We start from the raw sequence: 23,482 nt of genomic DNA on the forward strand, positions 1-23,482 counted from the left end.
AGCTGCCCTCCGAGTTCCCCTGTTTCCCTGGGCCTCTGCCCCCTGGCCGGTGTGCCCACTACCACTGCCCCCAGGTCCCTGTTGTTGTTGGGGTGGTGGGTTATCCTGGGTGCCCTGTAGTGGTAGACACACCGCAGATTGACGCGCCCTGGACACAGAGGCATGGGCCCGCTGGGTGGGAGCTGTGCTGGTGTTCCCAGAGGGGTTTGGGTCTGTAGTGGCCTGGGCCTGTGTGAGGGGAACCGACTGTCCAGAGGTCCCCGATGGTCCGGGCTGGTCATCGGTGTCCAGGTCGACAGAGCTGCTGTCATCGCTGACGGCCTCTTGGGTGGGGGGTGTGGAGAATTCTGGCCCCTCCGCCGCGGTGTGTTGACGGTCGGGTCCTGCAGGGGTATAGAGGTATGGTTATAGTTTCCATGTGTGGCATATGGGTGTATCTGTGGGTTCTCGTGTCCCCAAGTGCTGGCATTCGTGTGTGGGGGCTTTGGTGAGGGTGGCTTGTGGGGGGGATGTGTATATGCATTGGGCATGCTTTGGTGATGGGTGTCCATGCTTAGTGGACGCATGCAGGCCTAGGTTTTGGGATGTGTGGGTTGTGATGGTGAGACATTGGCGGGGAATAGGTGTGCTGGGGGTGGGGGTGGGGGTGAGGATGGTGGTGGGGGTGAGGATGGTGGTGGGGGTGAGGGTGGGGGTGAGGATGGGGGTGGGGGTGAGGGTGGGGTTCGAGGATGGGGGTGAGGTTTGGGGTCTGATTTGGCATGCAGGTGGGGGGGAAGCAGTATTGAAGCTTCAACTTACCAGTATCCATTCCTCCGCCGACTCCTGCGAGGCCGTCAGGATGCAGGATGTTCAAGACTTCCTCCTCCCATGATGTGAATTGTGGGGGTTGAGGTGGGGGTCCTCCGCCAGTCTTCTGCACGGCGATGTTGTGCCTGGATACCATGGAACGCACCTTCCCCCGTAGGTCGTTCCATCGCTTCCTGATGTCTTCCCGATTTCTGGGGTGCTGTCCCACTGCGTTCACCCTGTCGACAATCCTCTGCCATAGCTCCGTCCTCCGGGCAATGCTGGTGTATTGTATCTGTGTGTCGAACAGCTGGGGCTCTACCCGAACGATTTCCTCCACCATGACCCTGAGTTCTTCGTCTGTGAAGCGGGGTTGTCTTTGGGGTGCCATGGGGTGGTGTGTATGATGTGTGGGGTGGAGTATGTGTATTTAAGTGAGTTGAGTGTGGTGGTGTGTGTTGTTTTGTGTGTGGATAGTGTGTGGGTGATGGTGTTGAGTGGCTGTGGCTGTTATTTTTTGGATGCTGGTGTCTCGCTCTTGCCTTCTTGACGAATTTTTTAGCGTAGGGGTTTGTGGGTGATGTGGGTGTGTGTTTTATATTGTATTGTGTGTGTGGGAGTGGTGTGTGTATGTGTATCAGGTGTGTGGGATTCAAATCGTCCAATGTGGCTGAGTTTTGTTCGTTTGTGTGTATTCTGACCGCGGCGGTGTGTCCCGCCAATGGAATACCGCGTTTGAATGACCGCCGCGTGGATTCGTGGGTCGTAATGGGATGGGCGTATTTCTGTTGGCGTGACGGTGGAGGTTTGGTCACCTCCACCTTTCCGCCGACCGCTGGTCTGGCGGTCTGTTGTGGCGGTCGGATTTTCGGAGGTTTGCCTTCTGCGGGTCAGAATGACCGTGGCGGGTTTCCGCGACCGCGGCGGGATTATGGAGGATTTCTGACCGGCGGTAGGCGCCTTTTACCGCCGAGGTCAGAATGACCCCCTAAGTCTGTATGAACTGGGTAGTGTATGCCAGAGCTCTTCTGTCTTAGTGCAAACTTTCAAAAAATATCTAGCTTGAGAGAATGCTGTGTTTTAAAGGCAAAACCATACAATATTTGTAATGTGAGGACTGACTTTGTTGTTAGAAGATATAACTTGTGAATTCTGTGCAAATGTAGCAATATCCCTGAAGACTCTGAACACTAGGGTGCTGCTGTTCAGTGCCCAGTGTTTGTGCTCTGACCCCTAAAACGTAGAACAATAGATAATTCATGACTGGCACATTTAACTCTCCCGTCAGGCTATGGCATGTGGTGTAGCAACTACACCCGTGGCAAGAAGTGTACTCCAAGTGTCAGTTGACTGACTTCCCGTATGGCTAAAGGGACATCAAAAGCTACAAGAAGCTTTTTTCCTGGAGTAACAAGTGACTACTTGCAACTAGAAGAGGAATGGGCCTGCTGGTGGCCCCTGCTGAACTGAGTCCCCACTCCTTAGTGCTGTTCATGTGGTCCTGGAAGCCTTAGTGGTGTTTGAAAGAACTTATTCTGAAATTTCTGAAAACATTTGACTTAAAAAAAAAATGCATTTCCTATCTGCCAGAGTTCCTGAACCACCCACCAAAGTCAATCCACCCAAGGCGCATCCTCGCTGGGCAAGAAAATCAGGCTGGTCCACTCAGAGCTCTTTGCTACCTGGAAAACCAGTTCCATCGGAAACTTGTGGAAAGCCTATACAACTTTAGTGTGACTTTCCCAAATACAGCCTGCTATCTCACTTCACTTCAGGAATTTGAGCTTCAAAAAAGAGATTAAGTCTGATATCATAAATCTTGAATAGGTGAAGGTGCCAAAAGCATCCAGCTGATGAGAAGACTTCCCTGGGTGCAAAATTAGACTTTGTCCACTCTGAACTCTTCCTGCCCGAACTAATGGCTTGAGCAGGACCTCGCTTTATACCTATCTGACTTTGAAGAGACTTGTCAGATATAGCCTGCTGCCTTGCCCCACTGGAAGATTTTGACTTCTATTTAAGAGACTAAGGGGGTCATTCTGACCCTGGCGGTCATGGACCGCCAGGGCCAACGACCGCGGAAGCACCGCCAACAGGCTGGCGGTGCTTCCTGGCCAATTCTGACGCCGCGGTCAGAAAAGGGAAACCGGCGGTTTCCCGCCGGTTTTCCCCTGGCCATAGGAATCCTCCATGGCGGCGCTGCTGGATTCTGACCCCCTTCCCGCCATCCTGTCCCTGGCGGTTTTTAACCCTAACCCTAACAGGGCCCCATAATGATTTTCAGTGTCTGCTTAGCAGACACTGAAAATCGCGACGGGCGCCACTGCACCCGTCGCACCCCAGCAACTCCGCCGGCTCCATTCGGAGCCGGCTTCATCGTTGCTGGGTCTTTTCCCGCTGGGCGGGCGGGCGGCCTTTTGGCGGTCGCCCGCCCGCCCAGCGGGAAAGTCAGAATGACCGCCGCGCGGTATTCTGGCGGGGGAACTTTGGCGGGCGGCCTCCGCCGCCCGCCGAAGTTGGAATGACCCCCTAAGGGCCATATGTACGAACACATTTTCCCATTGACACAGAATGGGAAAAACCCTTTGCTACATCTGGCCCCAAGGGCCTGATTTAGATGTTAGCAGCAATGGTCCCTATGTCGGCTTTTCGAGTGGAAACCTGCCCGCCGCTATGGCAGTCCGCCCACCATATTTAGATGTTGGCAGTCCCATAGATGAAAGACCAGAATTGTACCACAGTCTCCGCAAGGTAACACCGCCTGCATCGCCAGCGGGAAAGGGAAAAGGGGATGCTGGCAGGACCGCTGCTGCCAGCCTTCCCGCTGTGCAGATTTAGATGTGCTTTACTGCTAAGTAAAAAGTGTTGGTCCAACCTCCATGACTGAGCCGATGGACTGGGTGGGAGAGGGGTGAAAACTCACCTTTTTTCTACTCCCCCTGTCATCTACTGGACACAACTGGACAACACCTGCCATCTCTGCTGCCACCGAGCCAAGGAGAAAACATAGCACCTCCCTTTGACGGACTGCAAGGTAGGGAAGCCGCATTGCCAGGGTACGTTGGCTGGCACTGCATGGGAGGTGGGGAACAGTGGAGACATTCATGTCACATTATTTTTTTTATCACTGTGACATGCATATGTTGGAGACATGAGTGGGACAGTCTCGGATGTGGACACATGAATACACAACAAATATTGCATACAGACGCAACTGTCATTATGGTGCCAGTATTTATTGGAAAATGAATGCTGGCAGCACAATAACAATACATTCACACGTGCTAACTGTGTCCATGTGTGCACATTGCCAGGGGACCTGTACCTCCCATGTTGTGCTGGCAGCTGTATGTGTGGGTCAGTATGTGTATGTGTGAATGCAATGCAACTGGCTGGTTGAGGTGGAGGAGCGGGTGTTTGTGAGTAGGTTTGTGTAGCTGAGTGTGCAGTTGTGTTGTTTGTTGTGGTTGTGTCGTGTATTGGTGCAGTGTCAGTGGTGTTTGTATGTTGTGTCATGGATGTAAGTCAATGTGTGTTTTTTGCATTGTACGGGTTGTGTCGGAATGGCAATGGGTAATTGTGTGCATGTGTTGTGTTGTGTAGTGTCTAGTGCGGGGTACCCCTATGGCTAAAGGACAGTGTGTGTGCATCACTTAACTCTTCCATAGCACCTGCTATTACACAAAGACCATAGATTCCTGCCACTGTCTCCTGCTGTCAGCGAACCACCACTATTCAACCGCCAGCAGAATTGTAACATCTAAATACGGTGGGCGGAAGACCGTCACCATGATGGTATTTTCTGGTCTGTGCCCAACGCGGATTGGCAGTGTGACTGCAAACATCTAAATCTGGCCTTAAGTGAGAAAGTAAAAACTTTGATCGGGATAATCCTGCTTGATGTAATCGATCCGTGCTCCATTGAAATCACACCCAGGGACCGGTCACACTTGAACAGTACTTTCTACTGGCACTTTACTTTATCTTACTAATTTTTCTCTTATTTTTGTTTTAATTCATATATCTGGTGTCCCTTAGTGCATTTTTTGTTTTGATTAATTTTGCTAATTACATTTCCCTATCTTTATAACTTGAAGTGGGTTATTTATTGTGTTGTGTTTTTGACTTTTTAACTGTTTTTTTTACTTTTAATGCTTTACACATTTTCTCTAAGTTAAGCATGTCTGCTCTGTGCCATAGCTACCAGCTGCTGTGGTAAGGTTTAACATATTGACACCTTGTGACTTTATTACCATAACCAATTGATGACTTAATTACCTGTGGTGGGCTAACATGCACCCCAATTAATAATTAACTTTCTTACAATTTCAATAACCTAACAGCTAACCCGGTTATCTAAAGCCTCTTAGATCTGTGTTACTTCAGTGATATCTCTGCTAGTGGAGGCCTATGCAGTCTAAGTAGCCTGAACAATATCTCTGCTGTGTTGTTTCCGAGGTCTGTGCAGCCTAAAAGTCAGCTCTGCTGTTTATGCCAGTGAAATCTGTGTAACCTGAAAGATACTATGGTACATGAGTCCTGTGCGGTCTCTGAGTACCTTTAGGGCAGCTTTAATACCGGGGGTCTGTCTAACCTGAGAGGTTTTGCCAGTCACTATGAGAAATGTGTACACAGAGGGGCTGGTCTGTGAAAACCAATAGATACTTCACTCTAATCCTGTTAGCTCCTGTCACTATGAGAAATGTGTGAATAGAGTGGCAGGGCTGTATAAATCGAAGGATACTTCACTCTAGTCCTTCTGTCAGGGAGTAGAGCTCACCTGGCCTTCAGAAGACGTCCCGGTGGTGGTTCCCTGGGTGCTGTGGTCTCCTCCATCAACTCTTTCCTGAAAACCTCAAGCTGTTGCAGAAGATCTTCCTTCATGTTCTGTCCTGGGTCCTGACCTGCAGGTGAGGGCTGATCAGAAGAAGAGTCTAAACATAGGTAGTTTAATAAACTTAGCATTTCAGGAGTCGAGAGAGATGATGGAGCTCACAACCAGAGGCACTGTGATTCTCTGCTCGCTTCAAGAAAAAAAACAATTTAACTTTTTATTTTGATGCTTTGCATCATGACAAGATTATGCCTTCCTGCCTCTGCTAAGAGCTACGTATACAATATAACAGTTACAGATTGGTGGTTAAATGCAGTGCAAGGATATTATGGCCAGATTACTATTGGGTGAACATCAACTTTAGCCACTAGGTTCATGGGAATCAACACTGATGATAAAGGTAGGGATGAGGAGGCAGTGTGGGGTGTGGAGGGAATGTGGGTTAAAGGGTCAAAACTGCTTGTACTGATCGCTCACAGCAGGATTCCTGTAATCTTGTGTTACAGGGTTGATGTGTCTAGGGTGTAGCTTCTGAGTTATGGTTGTCTGAGTAGCTCGATGTTCAGCATTTTCCTGAAGATTAGGTTGGTTTTCTGGGCACACATGCATACATGCCAACAGACATGATTAAGGTGAGAGTCTCACGATTTTTAAAGTCTAAAGTCTCTTTATTTTGAGCTGTCTCCTCCTTAAAACCCCTCTATTTCAATCAGTGGCTGCTGGTGAAGTTTGAAAGTGGGGGTGTAATACCTGCTAGGAGCTCACCCCACTTTTTTCAAAATTCTCCATATGCTAAGAATTACCTTCATTTTGCCAATGCCAGCATTTTGTTATGGGTACCCCCTTGTAACAATAATTACATACACCTCTCCATTGCTATTGATACTGTCCATACACCATGGGCGGTCCATATGTCAAAAACTACCTTCAGTATTTCAGAGGCAGCATGTTATCATGGTGTGCTTTCACTAACCTGTCCCCTCAGCCCCACAAAGCTATTACTGCCCTTTCGGATTCAAATAATTACCTCCAGTATGACAGCACCATTATTGACAAGTATTACTTCCAGTATTTCAGGGTCTGCATTTTGCCTAGGGTATCCTACCTTATGGCAAAAATTACCTGCAATGCTTCATTGCCAGCATTTTGCCACAGATGCCCTCATGTCAAGAATTTTATCCATTATGCAAGTGCCACCATTTTTCCACAGGGGACCCTATTCCGAGAATTACTTCTATGAATGCCTGGGCCTGTATTTTGCCGTGGGTGTCCTTCATTATGCCCAAAATTATTTCCAATATGCCAGTAGAAGCAGGCTACCTTGCATGCCACCGTAAGCCCAGAATTATATTGAGTATGTCATTGCGAACTGCATACTCACAATCATAAAACACGCAAACACACATAAACTCGCATTCACTCATACTCTTACTTTCACTCATACTCACTCCCTCCCACAATAACTCTCTTCCCCGTCACTCACGCTAACTCATAGTTACTCATTCTCAATCCCACTCACTGTTACTCACACACAGACATGCTCATGATCACTGGTTCTTAATCTCATTTACAGTCACACTACACACACTCACCCTCACACTCAGTGACACTGGAATCTGGTGCAACTCATTGCTACTCTCAAACACACTCATACACTTTCACTCATTCTCATTCACTCTCACTCACTCACAAACACATATACACATGCATAGAGAAGCCACTTTCTTTTACTTACCTTGGCTTTTGTGCTGGTAACTCGGAGGCTCCATGGCAACAGCAGAGCAGGAATCTGGTGCAGGACATTGAAACCAGCAAGCCATGATTCCCAACATGGAACCAGACAGACAAAGCGACGTAGGAGTAAGTCAAGGTTTTGAAAATGGGGAAGACCCACCTCAATCCCTCTCCCAGTTTCTTGATAGGGCTGGAAGCACATCAGCTATAAGAAACTGGAACCGTGCTGCATCTCCTGTCCCTGCTGCTCCGTGTGGCTTCTCACTGGTCTCAGGTATGCACTGATGTGAGCCCTAATAGCCATATTTGAGCAGTTATACTTTTCTGTCTGAGGCATGTGTAGCCTGTCTGCTAAATAAAATGGATTACTTCTGTGCAAGGAAATTGTAATTTAACTAGTCCCCTCACATGGGCAATCCAGTCATCTACCTCTGTAGATGAATCACAGCTTTCACCTCGCCCTCTTCAGGAACCAGGGGATAACGCCATTAGGGCTGTCCTGCACACTGGCTGTGTTCACAAAACACAAAAGTTGTATTTTCTTAAACACTGCTAAATTAAATACTGTGCAGTGTTGGGAAAGGCAAGGGGCAAAATGTGTGGCCTCACAGGAGGCAGGGCTGCACCCTGAATCTGATAAGGAGTTGGCACTGGTTTCAATGTTAGTCAATGGAGAAAATAAATTCCCCTATTTTTTCACTATCCCAATCATTACTATGTCAAATTGTTGGCATGCATGCATGTGGTTCAAGGCAGAATGTTTGAGCTATGAGTTGTACTCCCAGAGGCCTTCCTGTTTGTTTTAGCATTTTGGAATTTGGTTGGCAGGCGATCACTGCACTGGCTGCAGGAGGTTCTTTGTTGCATATGGTCCATTTCTGCATCTATTCTGGGCCTTTGCTCCATAGCGCATTATGTCTTATGCATACGTTTTAAAATTTAGTTCTATTCTGCATTCCATTAGAAGGAGTGGCAGAGCATCGCGGAACCGTGACAACTGGAACTTGGATCTATTTACTGCAGAGTTTATTTGAAGCATGAATGGTCTCTGTTTCAGATGCAACTACACTTACCTGCAGACCAGAGATTTCAGGGACTGGCCAGAGAACTCATTTGTACCCTACAAAGCAGCTCGCTGGCCAACCAGGTCAGCAGAGGCTGTTACATTTTGAGGATTTCATGCCAAGCTAACCGGGATTTCGGTGGAGCCCCTGCAGCAGTGGCTTAATGGAAGGTACTCACCCTTTGCCAGTTGGTGCCGTGACAGATGAGCCAACTCAGCAATTTGTTTTGTTTACTGAAAATAAACTCCAAAATTGGAAGTCTGTTTTCAGAAAACCCCCCAAAATCAGTGGCCTTGATGTGAAGTGATGTTTCTTTCCATGCATGGGGGCCATCGCTCCAGATTGAGAAATTTGCCTAGTGCTTAGTTTGTAAAAACATGAGTGCCGGTGTCCAAAGCTCAGTTCAGAAGCTGTGGCCGGTGCAATTATATATTGGTGCACCAAATACCAAGGCTGCGTAGTCTTAAACCCACATCATGCATCTTTAATCCACTACGAGACACTCCCTTTCTCATTATCTCACACTAGTAGGCTCATGCTTTCTTCCTATGTGACGTTTTTTTCTTTTTCTTCTTCTCTAATTCTGCTTTGTGTGTTTTTCCCTCTGTTGCTGATGTTAAGTGTCTGATGCAGAAAAAAGTGCTGGTCCCCACAAATGAGTGCCGGTGGCTACCATCAACCCCCTACTTAATGAAGCACTGTATTTACCATGGTGGTGAATAATTTCCATTTCAATTTTTCAACTCGCAAGGGGTGCATAACATGCAGACTCAGTATTTAACACACCAACGTTTGTATGTGTTGCCTTTTTATAGGCAATTCCAGCAGTACATTTCAATGGTTTTGACCTGCTGGAATCTATCAAGGGAAAACTTCTAGAGTGTGATAATTATTGCACAAGTCGTAATGCCAATCGCAGTGCAAAAAAGCATTTCTACTGGAATAGGACTTAGGGCCAGATGTAGCAACAAAGCAAATTGCGACTTACAATTTGCGAGTCCGTGCGACTCGCAAATTGCAAGTCGCAATTTGCTATGCAGAAAGGTGTCTCAGACACCTTCTGCAACTCGCAATGGGGTCGCAAAGACCCACCTCATTAATATTAATGAGGTGGGTCGCAGTTTGCGACCCCATTGCGAGTATGGGCACTCACGGGGATGGTGGCCTGCTGGAGTCAGCAGACCACCATGTGCGTGACTGCTTTTTAATAAAGCAGTTTTTTTTTTCCATCTGCAGCCCGTTTTCCTTAAAGGAAAACGAGCTGCACTTGGAAAAAAAAAAACTAAACCTTTAGTTTCGGTTTTTTTCAGGACAGGCAGTGGTCCATTGGACCACTGCCTGCTCTGAAAAAATATTTTTTTTCCATTCACAAAGGGGAAGGGGTCCCATGGGGACCCCTTCCCGTTTGCGACTGGTTTACCATCCACTTCAAGTGGATGGTAACTGCGATTTAATTTGCGACCGCTTTCGCGGTCACAAATGAAATTGAATAGCATTGCAAGTCGGAAATGCATTTTGCGAGTTGGATCTGACTCGCAAAATGCATTTCTGCATAGCAGAGGGGCTTTTGCGCCTCGCAAACGGCGTTTTTCGCCGTTTGCGACTCGCAAACCCTTTGCTACATCTGACCCTTAGTCCTCATCTTGTGATGCGATCCTAATCAGAACAGGTGAACTGTGAAATTGTGTAGCAGCAGCAGTGCTAATTTACAGTGGTGCTCCTGCTCCGCCACCCTCTAAATGGACCTCTGCATTGTGAATGTTAAATAAATAAAATGCGACTTCTTTCCTACATTCTGGTTGATCATGAAATAGTGTAAAGTGAACTTCTTTGTAAAATACTTCAAAGCCAGAGAGAGAGGACACAGCATTTACATCTTGCCCAGAAGTCTAGACTTCAGGAGAAGCATTCACATGCTGCTCCAGAAACAGGGCTGGCTTTAGCCCAGGTGGCACCAAATGGGACAACCTTTGTTACTGTCTACCCCCCATGACCTCCTTCTCTACGGATTTACTGCATCTCTCTATAGCCCCTCTCTCACATGCATTTAATTTCATTTATAGTGATACACATACCAATGTAGGGTGTAAGAGCACTTTTAATGCACGCACAGGTTATACAGAGATAACAAGTAATATATGAGTAAATCAATGTATTGGAAGTGTTACATAGGATGATGATGACTAAAAGCTGGCACTGTCCAGAAGACTAAGGCTCTCATTACAATCTGGTCAGAGTAGGGAAGGGTATTTACTCCATGAAGTAAATACTGTTACCCCAGGGTGAGATATTTACTTTGTGTGGTAAATGCTTCCTATTCTGAGTTTTCAACTCCATCCATGTTTACTACACTGATTTCCACATATTTTGCTGTTTTTACAGGGCTTTTCCCTCCCAATACATTTCAGCATATTTGTCCTGTCGGAATCTATCAGGGGAGAAATGTGAGGGTGTGATTATCACACAACTCATAATTCTGATCCTGGTGCAAACCAGTGTGCACAGGGATCGGAATTTAGCACTTATCTTATAATGGGGACCTAAACCATAAACCATAAATAGTTCCTGATCTTAATGGGACATGGTTGAGGCTATAACATCCAGTTGTGTCCTGTTCACAAGGGGTATATTTAGCATGATAGATGTGTTTTGATAAGGATTACATTTTTCTTGTGCTTCCAGCTGTTTGCAACTCAGAATCACGACACACAGATGTTGAAAGAACCATGTCTGCTTCAGCACCTCAATGCCTAAAAAATTTTGTACTTGTTTAAAGCACAGGGTATTAAAGCATCTATTGTCCAACAATCTAAGCTGAAAGTATTGGTTAAGGGGCAGTTTCATTTATTTACAAATTTCTCAGAGGCTCAGGAGCGTTTGGAGCAGATCTCTAATCAGTCCAAAGTGCAACATGCTATAATGTGGATATATTCTTGTTGGACTCTTGAGCAGGACTGGGTTTTTGTCAGGATTGATGGAGGTCCAAGGTGGGTGGGTTGAGATCGTACTCATCTTAACTCTTGAGTCTTTGGTTTCATATTAGAGGAATTGCAATTAAGGCTTAATGAAATTTGTAAGATCTACCTCATTTTGGCTTTTGAGCCCGGTATTTGGTGATAAATTCTTTTTAGGTTGTTGAACCCTGTGCTATGTATTGTGACTGTGATGAGCGAGGAGGGGAGGGACACATGTACGGCAGGGTGCAGTGTCATGGCACTCAGTGTAGCTAGAGACACTGTGAGAGGGTATTCCCCTCTCGCTAGGCTTAGGGTTCTTTTTTTTTCTTTCTTACTTCTTTTTTCACTGTTATTTATTTTCTTCTTTTTTCTGGGGCACCTTTGGGTTTTTAGGGCGGGATACAGGGATGGAGTGGGCCACAAATATTAAAAAAGATAAGAATTGAAGCAGGATTTAAATTGTTGTGACTGAGCAATACAGGGTCACTATTAACCAGCAAGAGGTACCTGTGTAATGGGATGCAATGCTAGCACGTCAAATAGATGGAAATATGGCAGCCTGATTAGGAGGCTGGGCTCTTTCTCTTCAGAAGTATTGTTTTTACAAAAAACTCATCTGAAGAACAACTCTAATATCTATACCCTGAAGCAGTTCTCTCAAGCTTATTTTGATTCAGCTGGCATTGCATTAAGGGGGGATGGTGATTTTGTTGGGTGGGGGCTCGACTGGTTGGTTAGCGATGTAATTTGAGTTCCACAATTTTTTTTGTTGAACCATTTTTATTGAGGATATGTTACAGTAATACATTCCAGAAAATCGAACAGAATTGAAATTTATAATGACGTACATCAATTCAATCATATAATAATCAGGATGCATAAAAAAAATGGTAGGAGTGAATGGGTCATAATTTTCTTCAACAGAAACAACAGAATAACAAATAAACCGTCATGTGATGAGCTTTTGGCATATGGTGTACAGTTACATTTACCCTCAATCTGGTCTGAGTTACAAGCTTAGTCTAATATCACATTATTAACTCAACTTGTGGTGGTACATGGGGTAGGAGGGCCCTCACTTGCAATGTTCTAGAGTATAGAGTGTTCTGATCAAACCATAAATGGTGCCTAGGAATCGCCAGGAGGATCAGCAGATGGCATTGGGTGGACATGTAAAGCAGATAATAGTGTTTCCCAGTCTGCGACTATAGAATATTTTCTACAGCCCCTAATCTCTTGATGCCTCAAGTCTACCATTTCTGCTTGGCCCCACTTAAGGGTGCCCGCCCGCCACTGGGCTGTACTGGGTAATTGTCAAGCACTAACCTGCTCGTCCAATGGAAACACAATGCTGACCCAAGTTGCTTGTTCTAAACTCCACCTAGACATTGTGTGCCTCCCACTTACTTGTATGTGATCAGCACAGGAACGTTCCTAGGGAAAGGGGATAGATGAGAGAGAGAGAGAAACACGCACGTCGCCTGGCAGGTTAAGGGTGGCTAGCGGAGGTCTACGAAGAGCAGATATCTCCTATGACGAAGTAAACACTAGTTAAATAACATTTTTCATGTTACTGATATACTACTCTTTGCTGATTCCCACAAACTAGGTGTACCTGTCAGGGTACCCTTTACCACTTTTAATGGCTCTCCCCTCTCTCTAGGGATCTTCAAGAAACAGTATGGAACCTGCAACCAGATACAATGTTTAGCCTTCTACACTATTTACATGTATTCCCACCTTGATCGCTTCCAGAAATTCAGTGTACGTCTTGCTCATTGGGTCTTGATGAGGCTTTCTAAAACACAATCACACTCACAATCATACATATATAAGAGGCGATAAAGAATGAGAATCAATTCTTAAGTATTTATACTTCTCAAATATTCAGGGATTAATCAGGGCAGCGTGTTAGTATCGGAAAGAACACTGTTTAGTGTTTTAATCACTCAGAGAGCACAGTGCTAATATACTAAAGCTCACTTTCATATGTAATTGGTGTCATCACTGTTACAACAAAGTGACAATTGAACATGGAAAAAACAGACCTTTGATTCATGTTTTGAAACTAGTGTGTGCCAAGCACTGAGTCTTCTTTATCATAAGCAGTGATTAGTATCACAAAAATGCTACATAAAACTCAACTATAACAAACATGTTCGAAGCACATAATTAAAATAACAACTATCCAACACGCGCTCAAATCTGCACTGTCATTGCAAGCTAACAACAATGCGCGTTATTATTCGGCAGGCAGCAAGTATTCAAGTAGCCAAGGACACTGAGAACATGCCCTTCTAATGCACGCTGCCTGTCTGAATATTCGGCAATCAACTATCAAAGGTACCCGGTAAGAAGCCTTTCAAGCGCGTGCAGCGTGTTACCACCTTTTATGATGCTAATCTTCTTGATCTCTTCTTTTCTAGGATCGGCATCCGCAATGCTGTGCTGTTAAACAGACCATTCAGGACCTGGCACAGAGGAGAAGAGAATCCCACTGTACACCTGAAGACCTGTGACAGCAAGCAATAACCTTAAGACTGGTGTGGCTTTAAATACCTGCTGCACCTGGCCACACCCAGTCTGAGTCACCTGACCACACTCAGTCTGAGTCATGAGGCTGCTGTACCTGGCCACACCCAGTCTGACTCATGAGGATGCCACAAGTTTAGGAAACACGTGCCCCAGATTCCTACACGAGTTCTAAAACAAGCATTGGCTCAAGTAAACATTTTTCAAATGCAACAACAATCATTGGCCTATGCAAGGGCAAGTGATTTGCATAGGGGTACATTTACTGAACTTCAGATGTGGGTTCTGGAGCATATTCGGGTTTGCAGACCCAAAAGTAATACCTGGGATTTACAATGCATAGCAATAAATCTATGGGTCACTAGTAGCACTAGGTCGATGAACTTGTTGCTGGCCTTGGCAACCAGCGATCTATGAAAGATGCCAAGCTGTGACTCCTCCATGGAGTGCAAGTCTAAACGCCCTGTCACCCATTCTATTTTGCTGTGTATCTCAGCCCAATAATCTATCACTGTCGGAAAGTCCTAGAACATATGTTCCATATCGGCCCTTGTCTTTAAAAACCGTGGGCATGCCAACAGTGAACAAAACATGCAAAATAGGGAAGCGGGCATGAGACACGCTCTGTGCAGAAGGTTATGTTGAATATACTAAATTTCACATTTGGTGACACCCGCCTAGGGTACTCAATGTCTTTCTTCCACTCATTAGCGGTGAGCTCTTTGCACAGGTCTCTTTCCCATTCCCTTTGGGTTGCAACTAGAGGATCCTGCACAGCATGTGTAAGTGCTCATGCTAGCCACGTTATAAGCTTACGCCTTTCACCCATCGTATATAGCACCTGTATTAGTGGGTGGGGGTCCGGTTCCATATCAGTGAGGCCACATGGATGAAGAGCCCCTGCTAGCAAATGCACTTATGCTAGAAAGTTTCCCGCAGGCAACCCATATTCATCCTGTATCTGTTCATATGTCAAGAGCATGCCCTCCCGGAACAGTGCACCCAGTCTGTACATGTCCGCCACCGACCATGCATTCAGCCCCACCTTACCCGACATCCCGCGGAAGGTGGATACTGATCGCAGTGGTATGTCTAGTGAGTAAAGTAGCATTTTTGGTGTAAGCTTCAGGCTTCTACGAAGACTTTCATAGGCAACCTGAGGTAAGCTATTTGATGTCAGAGGGGGACGTGTTTATGGCAAGAAAACATGTTGCAACTCTTCTTGTGCCTGCACAGGGTTGAGAGGGCCTAATTCTTCTGTGCATCATCCCACCAACCAATATGTGGGCCACTGCAGCTGCGCTGCTAAACAGTAATATTCAAAGTTGGGGGCACCCAGGCCACCCTTTGTCATGGGTAATAGTAATTTACGAAACGCAACTCTGAGTCTTCCACTGTTCCATATAAAGGACCCTAGGGTGGAATGTAAGGCATGAAAGGTAGATGGGGTATGCTGTGGGATAGATTTTGGAAAAAGATATAACAGGCGGGGGAGCATCACCATTTTTGCCAGAGTCACTCTACCTCGGACCGTGAGAAGTAAGGTACTCCAGAAGGCCATCTGGGGCTTCAAGGAAGTTAGGGGCAGATGTATCAAAGGGTTTTACCCATTCTGTGTCTATGGGAAAATGTCTTCATACATATGGCCCTTACTTCTTTCATAAAATTACTATCTAATAAATCCTTCTTGTCATGTTGGTTGTTGATACCCAAGTACAGGAATGTATGGTTTTCCCATTTCAGTCTGTGGTCCTCTATGAGGAAGTCGAGTGGGGGGCAATGTTGGTGCAGGGGGAATAAGCAGGACTTTGCCCAGTGCACATGCAGCCCAGATGCCATGTGAAAGTCCTGCAAAAGTGTCTGGACCGGGGCAAATCCATGCCGGATGTCCAAAAGGTAAATCAGGACATCATCTGCATACAATGAAAATGTATAATTTCTCCTGATACCAGGATGCCACGTTCTCTTCCCAACTGACATAGTTTTTGAGCCAATTGATCCATGGCCAGGGCAAAAAGTAGGGGGGACGGTGTGCAGCCCTGTTGTGTTCCTCTCTTTATTTGGAACAGGGACAGATACGCTGTCCTATCCAAACCCTTGCCAGTGGCTCTACATATAGCGGTCGTATCAAACCCTGTAGCCTCCCTGTGATCCCAAATGCTACCAGTGTGGAGAATAGGTACTCCCAGTCCCCTGTGTCGAACGCTTTCTCTAGGTCAAGTACTAAACGAATGGCCAGTGGGGTGGGGCTTGCTCCAACACTCTATATTGTCCGTGTATGTTCAGTGTAGTGGATCTCCCAGGGTTGAACCTGTTTTGATCCGCATGTATCAGCCTCTTCATGAGCCCTTGTAGGCGGCTCGCCTAAATCTTGCTCAGTATCTTATAATAAGAGCCTAACATGGATAGCAGGTGATAGGAAGCCAGATCCTTTACCCGGTTTGGGAAACCAATAATGACTCCAGCATACTCTATTGTAGACGCCCCTCGTCGGCCGCTAGCTGGTAGAGTTCAAGCAATTTGGGTGTGAGTAGGGATTAGTACGCTTCATAAAACTTGACAGGGAGCCCATCTAGACCCGGTGTTTTATTGCTCGCTACTCGCATAATTGAGCCCATGATTTCCTGTTTCGTGAGAGGGGCGTTAAAGTCTTCCCTTTCTAATGGGGTTAAGACGGGAGGTTGACATCCTGCAAGAAACTGTGTAGGCTGTCCTCTTAATCTGCGGGGATCTCATAACATTCAATAGTGTGCTATGAATGCTTCATGTATTTGTACCTGCTGGAGGGCCAGCACTGTTGGGGAGATGCAAATCCCTACAATGTGTTAGGAGGGGTTTGGCACTGCGAAGCAACCAGGCTAACAGACGTCCGGCCTTATCACCTTCAGCATGCATTTTGGCGTGATATGATTTACAGTCAACACCGCGTAACTGCTCCACTAACTGTGTGTGCTTGGCTAGTGCTGTATCTAGGTCGGCCTGTGCTGTAGGGTCTATTCTGGCAGCAGTCGCTAGGGCTTTCAATTATGTTTCTGTTTGCATTAGGTCTCTGTGTATTGTTGCCCTCACTCCCAGTACCATGAGAATAAAGTTGCTGCCCAGCACTACATTTATTGCTTACCAATCCATAAGCTTAGAATTGGATGTGCCTCAATTATCAGTAATGTGTCAGTGTGTCATTTGTCATGTGTCGAAGTGCTTGGTCTTCTAAAAAGGCTGGCTGTAGTCTCCAAGTGGGGACCGGTTGCCGTTCAGTTCCCATTTCCAATTGTAGGTCCAATGGGTTGTGGTCAGAGAAGGTCTTACCTAGGTATTCTGCCTCTGTTGCTAGGAGTCAGGTAGCAGGGTCACAGAAGTTCCTATTTAACCTGACAGGAAGGTCATACACATGTGAGTAGTATGAGAATTAAATCACGTTTGGGTATAAAGATCTCCAGCAGTCTAGAAGTGACCAATGCTGAAGCCACTGGGAGAATAATGTAGCAGTCAACACAACGAGGGAACACTCGAGTGGAGGGTGTGAGCGGTTTAATTGCTGATCAAGTATGTAGTTAAAGTCACCCCCTAATATCCAAGGGATGGGAACCCAGTGCGTCAATACTACAGAGAGTTTTGAGAAGAATGCTGCTTGTGCCGCTTTAGGGGCATATATACTGCCTAATAGAACTGACTTACCATCCAGGAGGCCTTCTATTAATATATATCTGCCCTCAGGGTCAATGTTTGTTGACAGGAGGTGGGAAGGAACCCCTGGACATATGCATATTAGGGCTCTAAGTGCATAGCTTGAATACGTGGTGCAATAGCATTGTCCCCTCCACCGCTTCTGCAACTGGACTTTCGCCCCTTTTGCCATATGAGTCTCCTGTAGGAATGCTATTTGCACTCACCTCTTTTTCAAGCATTGCTGCACTGAGTGTCTCTTCCTGATGGCACCTATCCCTCGGATTTTCCATGTAATTATCTTGAACCTAACCATCTGCCAATCAAAAACAAGAGACATGCCCCAGCCTCCCCCCTCCCCATGCTTTGGCGACCACCACCCACACTGTAAAGCTTGTGTAAGACCTGAAAAGAAAAGGGGTGTTGTTAGTACATCACATATATGAACTGTTTGCATAACTTTAACTCCCAACCCAAGGCAACTGCAGAACATGGGGTCGCGCAAACTAGTAAGAGTGTAACCCATAGATGGGATGCTCCTGAGCTAGCCTCCATAGGCACTGCTGGGAATAGGAGTCAAATTGTAAGGGGGTGTCCAGGCTCGCTATGAACGTGTATCACTGTAGGTATAGTGAGTTGCAGCGGACTTTCGAATCACCAGCAGAGAGGCCTATGTTGTCAAGTTGGCCAGGCAGTCTAGGCCTATATGTTCCTCCACCCCACCTAAATATCAAATTGGGCACGTTTGTAAGCTCTGCTTTCTCCACAGGCTGTAAATCAAAGAATCTCCTCTGCCGTTTGAAGTTTCACTTTAGGGAGTAGTAGTGAAACCATACTGTCATCAGAGTTAATGGAGAAAGATTCAGACGTGTCGTTGGCTATGGTAACATCTGAAGGCAAGCGTCTATCTGCCCATCTGGTGACCTCTGTGGTCAGCGCTTGGGCCTGTTCTTCTTTGGCTAGCTCTAATGTGGGTGCTCCCAGTAGCGGGGCTTTTGGGCGTTTGTGTGACGCTCGTCTTCTTTTATTCGAGCCCCCGGTGCTGTGGTGTGTCAATCCAGGGGTGGAAGGTGGCGAGGCCAAATATCGGTGCTGCTCCACCTAATCCCAGGTATCTCTTGCTTCCATAGTGAAGAAGATCATATTGCCAGCTATTACCTTCAACTTCGCTGGAAAGAGTAGGGAGTGGTGTAGACCTGCTTGTTCTAATTTGTGCTTCACATTAGAGATCCACAAGTTAGATGGGTATGGCTGAAGGCTATTTCTAATGGGGCTCCATTTAATCTGGTTAGTTATTATGCCCCAGTTTTTGATGACACAGATTAATTGTTGCAGATTTAAAATATTAATATGGGAGCAGTGGGCCCACTAATTCTAGGAGACAATTTAAATGTTATTCAAGAGTTGGTCTTGGATACTTCAAATAAAATGACAAAAAGATTTGAAGATTACTTCTAAATTTCCCAATCTATTAAAAAGGTAGGCTTTGATATTTGCTCTAATTCTTTTTCTGATCATTTGCTGGTATCCATCATGCTACAGTTGGAAACAACTAGGGGTGATAGGCCCAGATGGCAGCTGGACAGGTAAATTTTATTGAACCAGGACTGGCTCACAGGAATTAGGCAATTTATTCAAGACTTCTTTGATTAAATAAGGACATGGCCTTGCTGTTTTCCATATGGCAAGCCTTTAAAGCTGCATTTGGAGGCCAGATCATCGCCTACAAGGTGCAGCAATATAAACAATGCGGAGATTAAATAATCCAGCTGCAAATGGCGGTAGATCAAGCCCTACAGATTAAGAAATCTCCCCTACAGAGAACCAAATTGAAAAGGCTAAGTAAAAGTTAAGAGTTTCTTTTTTTGGAAGAAATTAACGGTTTTAGGGCATTCCACCACCGACTATTTGAAGAGAGCCACCAGGTTGGCAAATTCTTGGTCGGGTCTACACAGGTGAGACAGAAAGCTGCATTTGTTAAGGAAATAGAGAATCCTGAAACACAGGACAATATTTTGGATATAGGTCCCCACGCATTGTGCATCCCCTATCTTTCCAGGCCTGAAATTACGTATTAGTCATCATTTGATGTACCGGTGCCAGGATCCAAAGGGGAAGTTCTCGGTAAAAGGAAGTTCTCCGCAAGACCAATTCCGCATATCTCTGCCTGACGCTTGCTATGTGGCCTATTACATAAGGGTTGTTCCATCTACTCCAACTCCCTCCATCAATATCACGGGGAGGTGATCTGCCGTCACAAAACTCCCAACTAGCCGCTTCTCCCAATTAACTTATTCTGCCGCACACCTGCATGAGCTGCCAGCTCATGCAGGTGTGCGGCATAATCATAAATGTTAAGTCTCGGCACCTCTAATCCCCCATACATGTCGGATGGCAGTTTTTATTAAAGTTCTGAAATTCCAGGAAAAAAAAACCCAGATAGGAGATATTGCAAAATTTAAGTGTTTGACTGCTAGCTATATATCTTTCTGCTCATATTCATCGGGTTTTTCGCTTCTTACATGTCAGGAGTCCCAGTGCGCTAGTTTGGTAATTCCTCTTACTTAGATTAGATACTAGAACTCTTTTGGATTTAAGGAGCTGGGACATTTTCTTCTAAGAGATCAATGTATCACATGGCAAGAGATCTACGCTAGCAGTGGTGATCATTGCAAGTGATATTTTCTAGGCTATCAACAGACTGCGCATTTTTTGAAGTTCCATCATAATAATGCTAGCCCGGATACTCATCCAGTTTTACACTGGCTTTTTAGTTCCAAACTTTTGGGTATCAGCCTTTTGGAGGACGACTAGCAGACTATATCGGTAGTAGGCCATATGTCTTTATGGGTGGCAAATTTTAAAGGATGGCATTCTTATCTTGATGGATAGTCTATTATACACCAGCAGCCTTCACTGAATGTTCTCAGTGGTTGAGGATTGTTGCTTTCTGTGTAAACAGCAGGGGAGAGAGAGCACAAGCATTTTAGCACTGGTTAGCAGTGGTAAAATCCACAGAGTCCTAAGACCAGCTGAGCAAAAATCCAGCAAGAAATAGGAGAAGGGAGGCAAAACGTTTGAGGGTGACCCTGTAGATCGGCCCATTTCCAACAGGCACTTGAAAGTTAGGCTTTCCTAGAAGTCAAAAGCATCTCTCCAACCATGGTCTTCACAGGCCCCTCCACTTTGTCAACTTTTACATCCTTGTCACACCCCAACCAGAAAAATGGGCAGGGAAGATAGATACTCTATTGCAGTGGTTCCCAAACGTTTGTCCGGGGACCTCTGGGGCTCCACAAAGCCTCCTCCAATGCTTAGAAAATTAAATAAAAAAAGTTTTTTACAGCACTACAAAGCGGTCTATGAAATTAGATAGACCCCTTAGACAAGCATATCCCAATACTTCCAATCTACTAGATTGCTGTGTCAGACAAATCCTCAGGCTGAAAAGTTTATCTCTACTGTTTCATCGGTGGAGATACATGAAGCCCTTGCTACTACGCCAAGTGGGAAGGCTTTTGGCAATGATGGCTTTCCGGTCCAATTTTATAAAAATGTTAAGGCCGATTCAGTACCTTTCGTGACCGTTCTCTTTAATTTTGTAAAGGAGAGTGAGGAAGTCCCTTCTCCTTTCAATGAGTCTATGATGGTTTTATAAAGAAGGGTAAGAATCCTAGAGATGTTAATTCATATCGGCCCATCAGTTTACTCAATGCTGATTACATGCTCTTAATGAAAATCTGGGCCATTCATACTACTCCGCTTGCCAAGGATTTAAATCAAGAAGACCAGACTGGTTTTGAGGCAGGTCGACTGATGGCCTCAAATACCGTCTTTCTAGTGCAGGCACTGGACTATTTCACAGCTAACCAGATCAGTGCAGCAGTTATAGTGGTCGATGCTGAGAAAGCTTTCGATCTGGTCAACTGGGATGTATTGTTTTATGGCTTGAAGAAATTCAGCATTTGTCTCCAATTTATTAGACTGCTGGCAAAAGTATGTCAAGAGCACAAGCAAAACTTTTCGTGAATTCCTATTTTGCGGCATCAGTCTCTATTAGTAGGGGGACCAGGCAGGTGTACCCTCTTCCCCCTATTTTATTTGCTTTTTATATAGAGCTTTTGGGGGTCAGGATTCGAGCCAGTGAGATGATCGAGGCCCCCGTCCCTGATATGGCCAAGTTAAAAATGTTCGCAGATGACATTATTCTTTATTTGAAGCCTGGTAGGGAGAAGATCCAGAAAGGGTTGGATGAGTTTGATGAGTTTCAGAGTATAGGGGGTACAAAATCAATCCAAAAAAGACTGACCTGCTTCTTTTTAATACATCAGTTAGCAGTCTTCCAGTCTCTTTGCAGCTGCATGCTTGATCCCAAACAGTCATAATATATTTGGGGGTATATGTAACAAGCAGTTAATCCCAGCTCTTTGAGTTAATCTATGCCCGCTGCTTGGTAAGTTTAAGTGGCTACTTGATAGATGGACATTTCTACCTTTAACATTGGTCGGCAGAGTAGCCCTTATTAAAATGTCTATCTTGCCATTGTTTCTTTTTTCAAATGTTCCCATCAAAATCAATAAAAGTTACTTTAGTGATTTGGAATCACTTTTTAGAGTGTTTGCTTGGAGTAGAAAGGTTACTGGCAAGAGCATTAGACCCAATAGGGACGATTGATTTTTTAATTTTTTTTTATAAAATGATACAGGATACTGGAACTCGAATGGCAGTTTTTTTAAAACCTTTATTTTTCGTTCTCAACATATAATACATAACCAACAGCAGCATTGGGAGTGGTATACATACTTTTCTTCACACAACATATCAGGGTTTTTTAATAGCACATCATTAGGCCATCCTGAATTCTGTTGTTTCCATGTTCCTGCTAGGGATCACATAATTATCCCACATTCAAACCCTTCCACCTTTTTTGGGGGCTTAGCTCCCCCCACCGACTATGGCGCCCCGTCCTCTGAGCTCGCGGACTCATCATTAATTTCCGTAGCCTGCATTCCTGCATTTGTGTCTAAGAAGGAGTCACACACATCCCTCCAAGCCCTACCCATGCTGCATCGTGGACACAGATCGGACCTTGTGAGAGATGCGATCTAGTCTTTTGGGGGGTCAGATATGCTCTATGTAAAAAGTTATAGTGTCCCAACTGGAATCGCGCATTGCAGGATACCGTGTGTGTTCGTTCACATATACTGGATCACTTGCTATCATCTAATGGTCAACCCAGGTCCAACTCCCATGCTGCTCGTGCCCTAGATGGCAGTTCTGTTGCGTCTTCCCTCATTGCTTTATAAAGGAGTGTAATCAAATGTCAGCTTTTGCCGCATATCAGTAAAATGACCAGTGTGCGCAAAAGCTGCAGTACAGCAGGACATGTGTGCCAGGTTTGTTTGGCCATTTCCACTAATCCTGCGTGATGGAGAAAATGTTACAGGCCCAGCGTGAATGTCTCACAAGCCTGTTTGAAAGTAATAAAATATTCACTTTGGTATACGTCCCCACGCATTGTGCATCCCCTATCTTTCCAGGCCTGAAATTATGTATTAGTCATCATTTGATGTATCTGTGCCAGGATCCAAAGGGGAAGTTCTCAGTAAAAGGAAGCTCTCCGCAAGACCAATTCCGCATTTCTCTGCCTGACGCTTGCTATGTGGCCTATTACATAAGGGTTGTTCCATCTACTCCAACTCCCTCCACCAATGTCACGGGGAGGTGATCTGCCGTCACAAAACTCCCAACTAGCCGCTTCTCCCAATTAACTTACTTTGCCGCACACCTGCATGAGCTGCCAGCTCATGCAGGTGTGCGGCATAATCATAAATGTTAAGTCTCGGCACCTCTAATCCCCCATACATGTCGGATGGCAGTTTTTATTAAAGTTCTGAAATTCCAGAAAA

General features: G+C 45.5%; 1 protein-coding gene across 1 annotated transcript in view; it reads right to left on the bottom strand.

Annotated features, from left to right (window-relative positions):
- LOC138293018 (uncharacterized) overlaps positions 1-23,482 on the bottom strand; it is a 219,897-nt gene that overhangs the window by 79,349 nt on the left and 117,066 nt on the right. The window contains exon 4 of the mRNA XM_069231984.1: positions 5,570-5,706. Coding sequence (XP_069088085.1) covers positions 5,570-5,706 — 137 coding nt within the window. The remainder of the gene's footprint in view (positions 1-5,569; positions 5,707-23,482) is intronic.

Source organism: Pleurodeles waltl, chromosome 4_2 (genome assembly GCF_031143425.1).
Source record: "Pleurodeles waltl isolate 20211129_DDA chromosome 4_2, aPleWal1.hap1.20221129, whole genome shotgun sequence".
Taxonomy (NCBI): Eukaryota; Metazoa; Chordata; class Amphibia; order Caudata; family Salamandridae; genus Pleurodeles; species Pleurodeles waltl.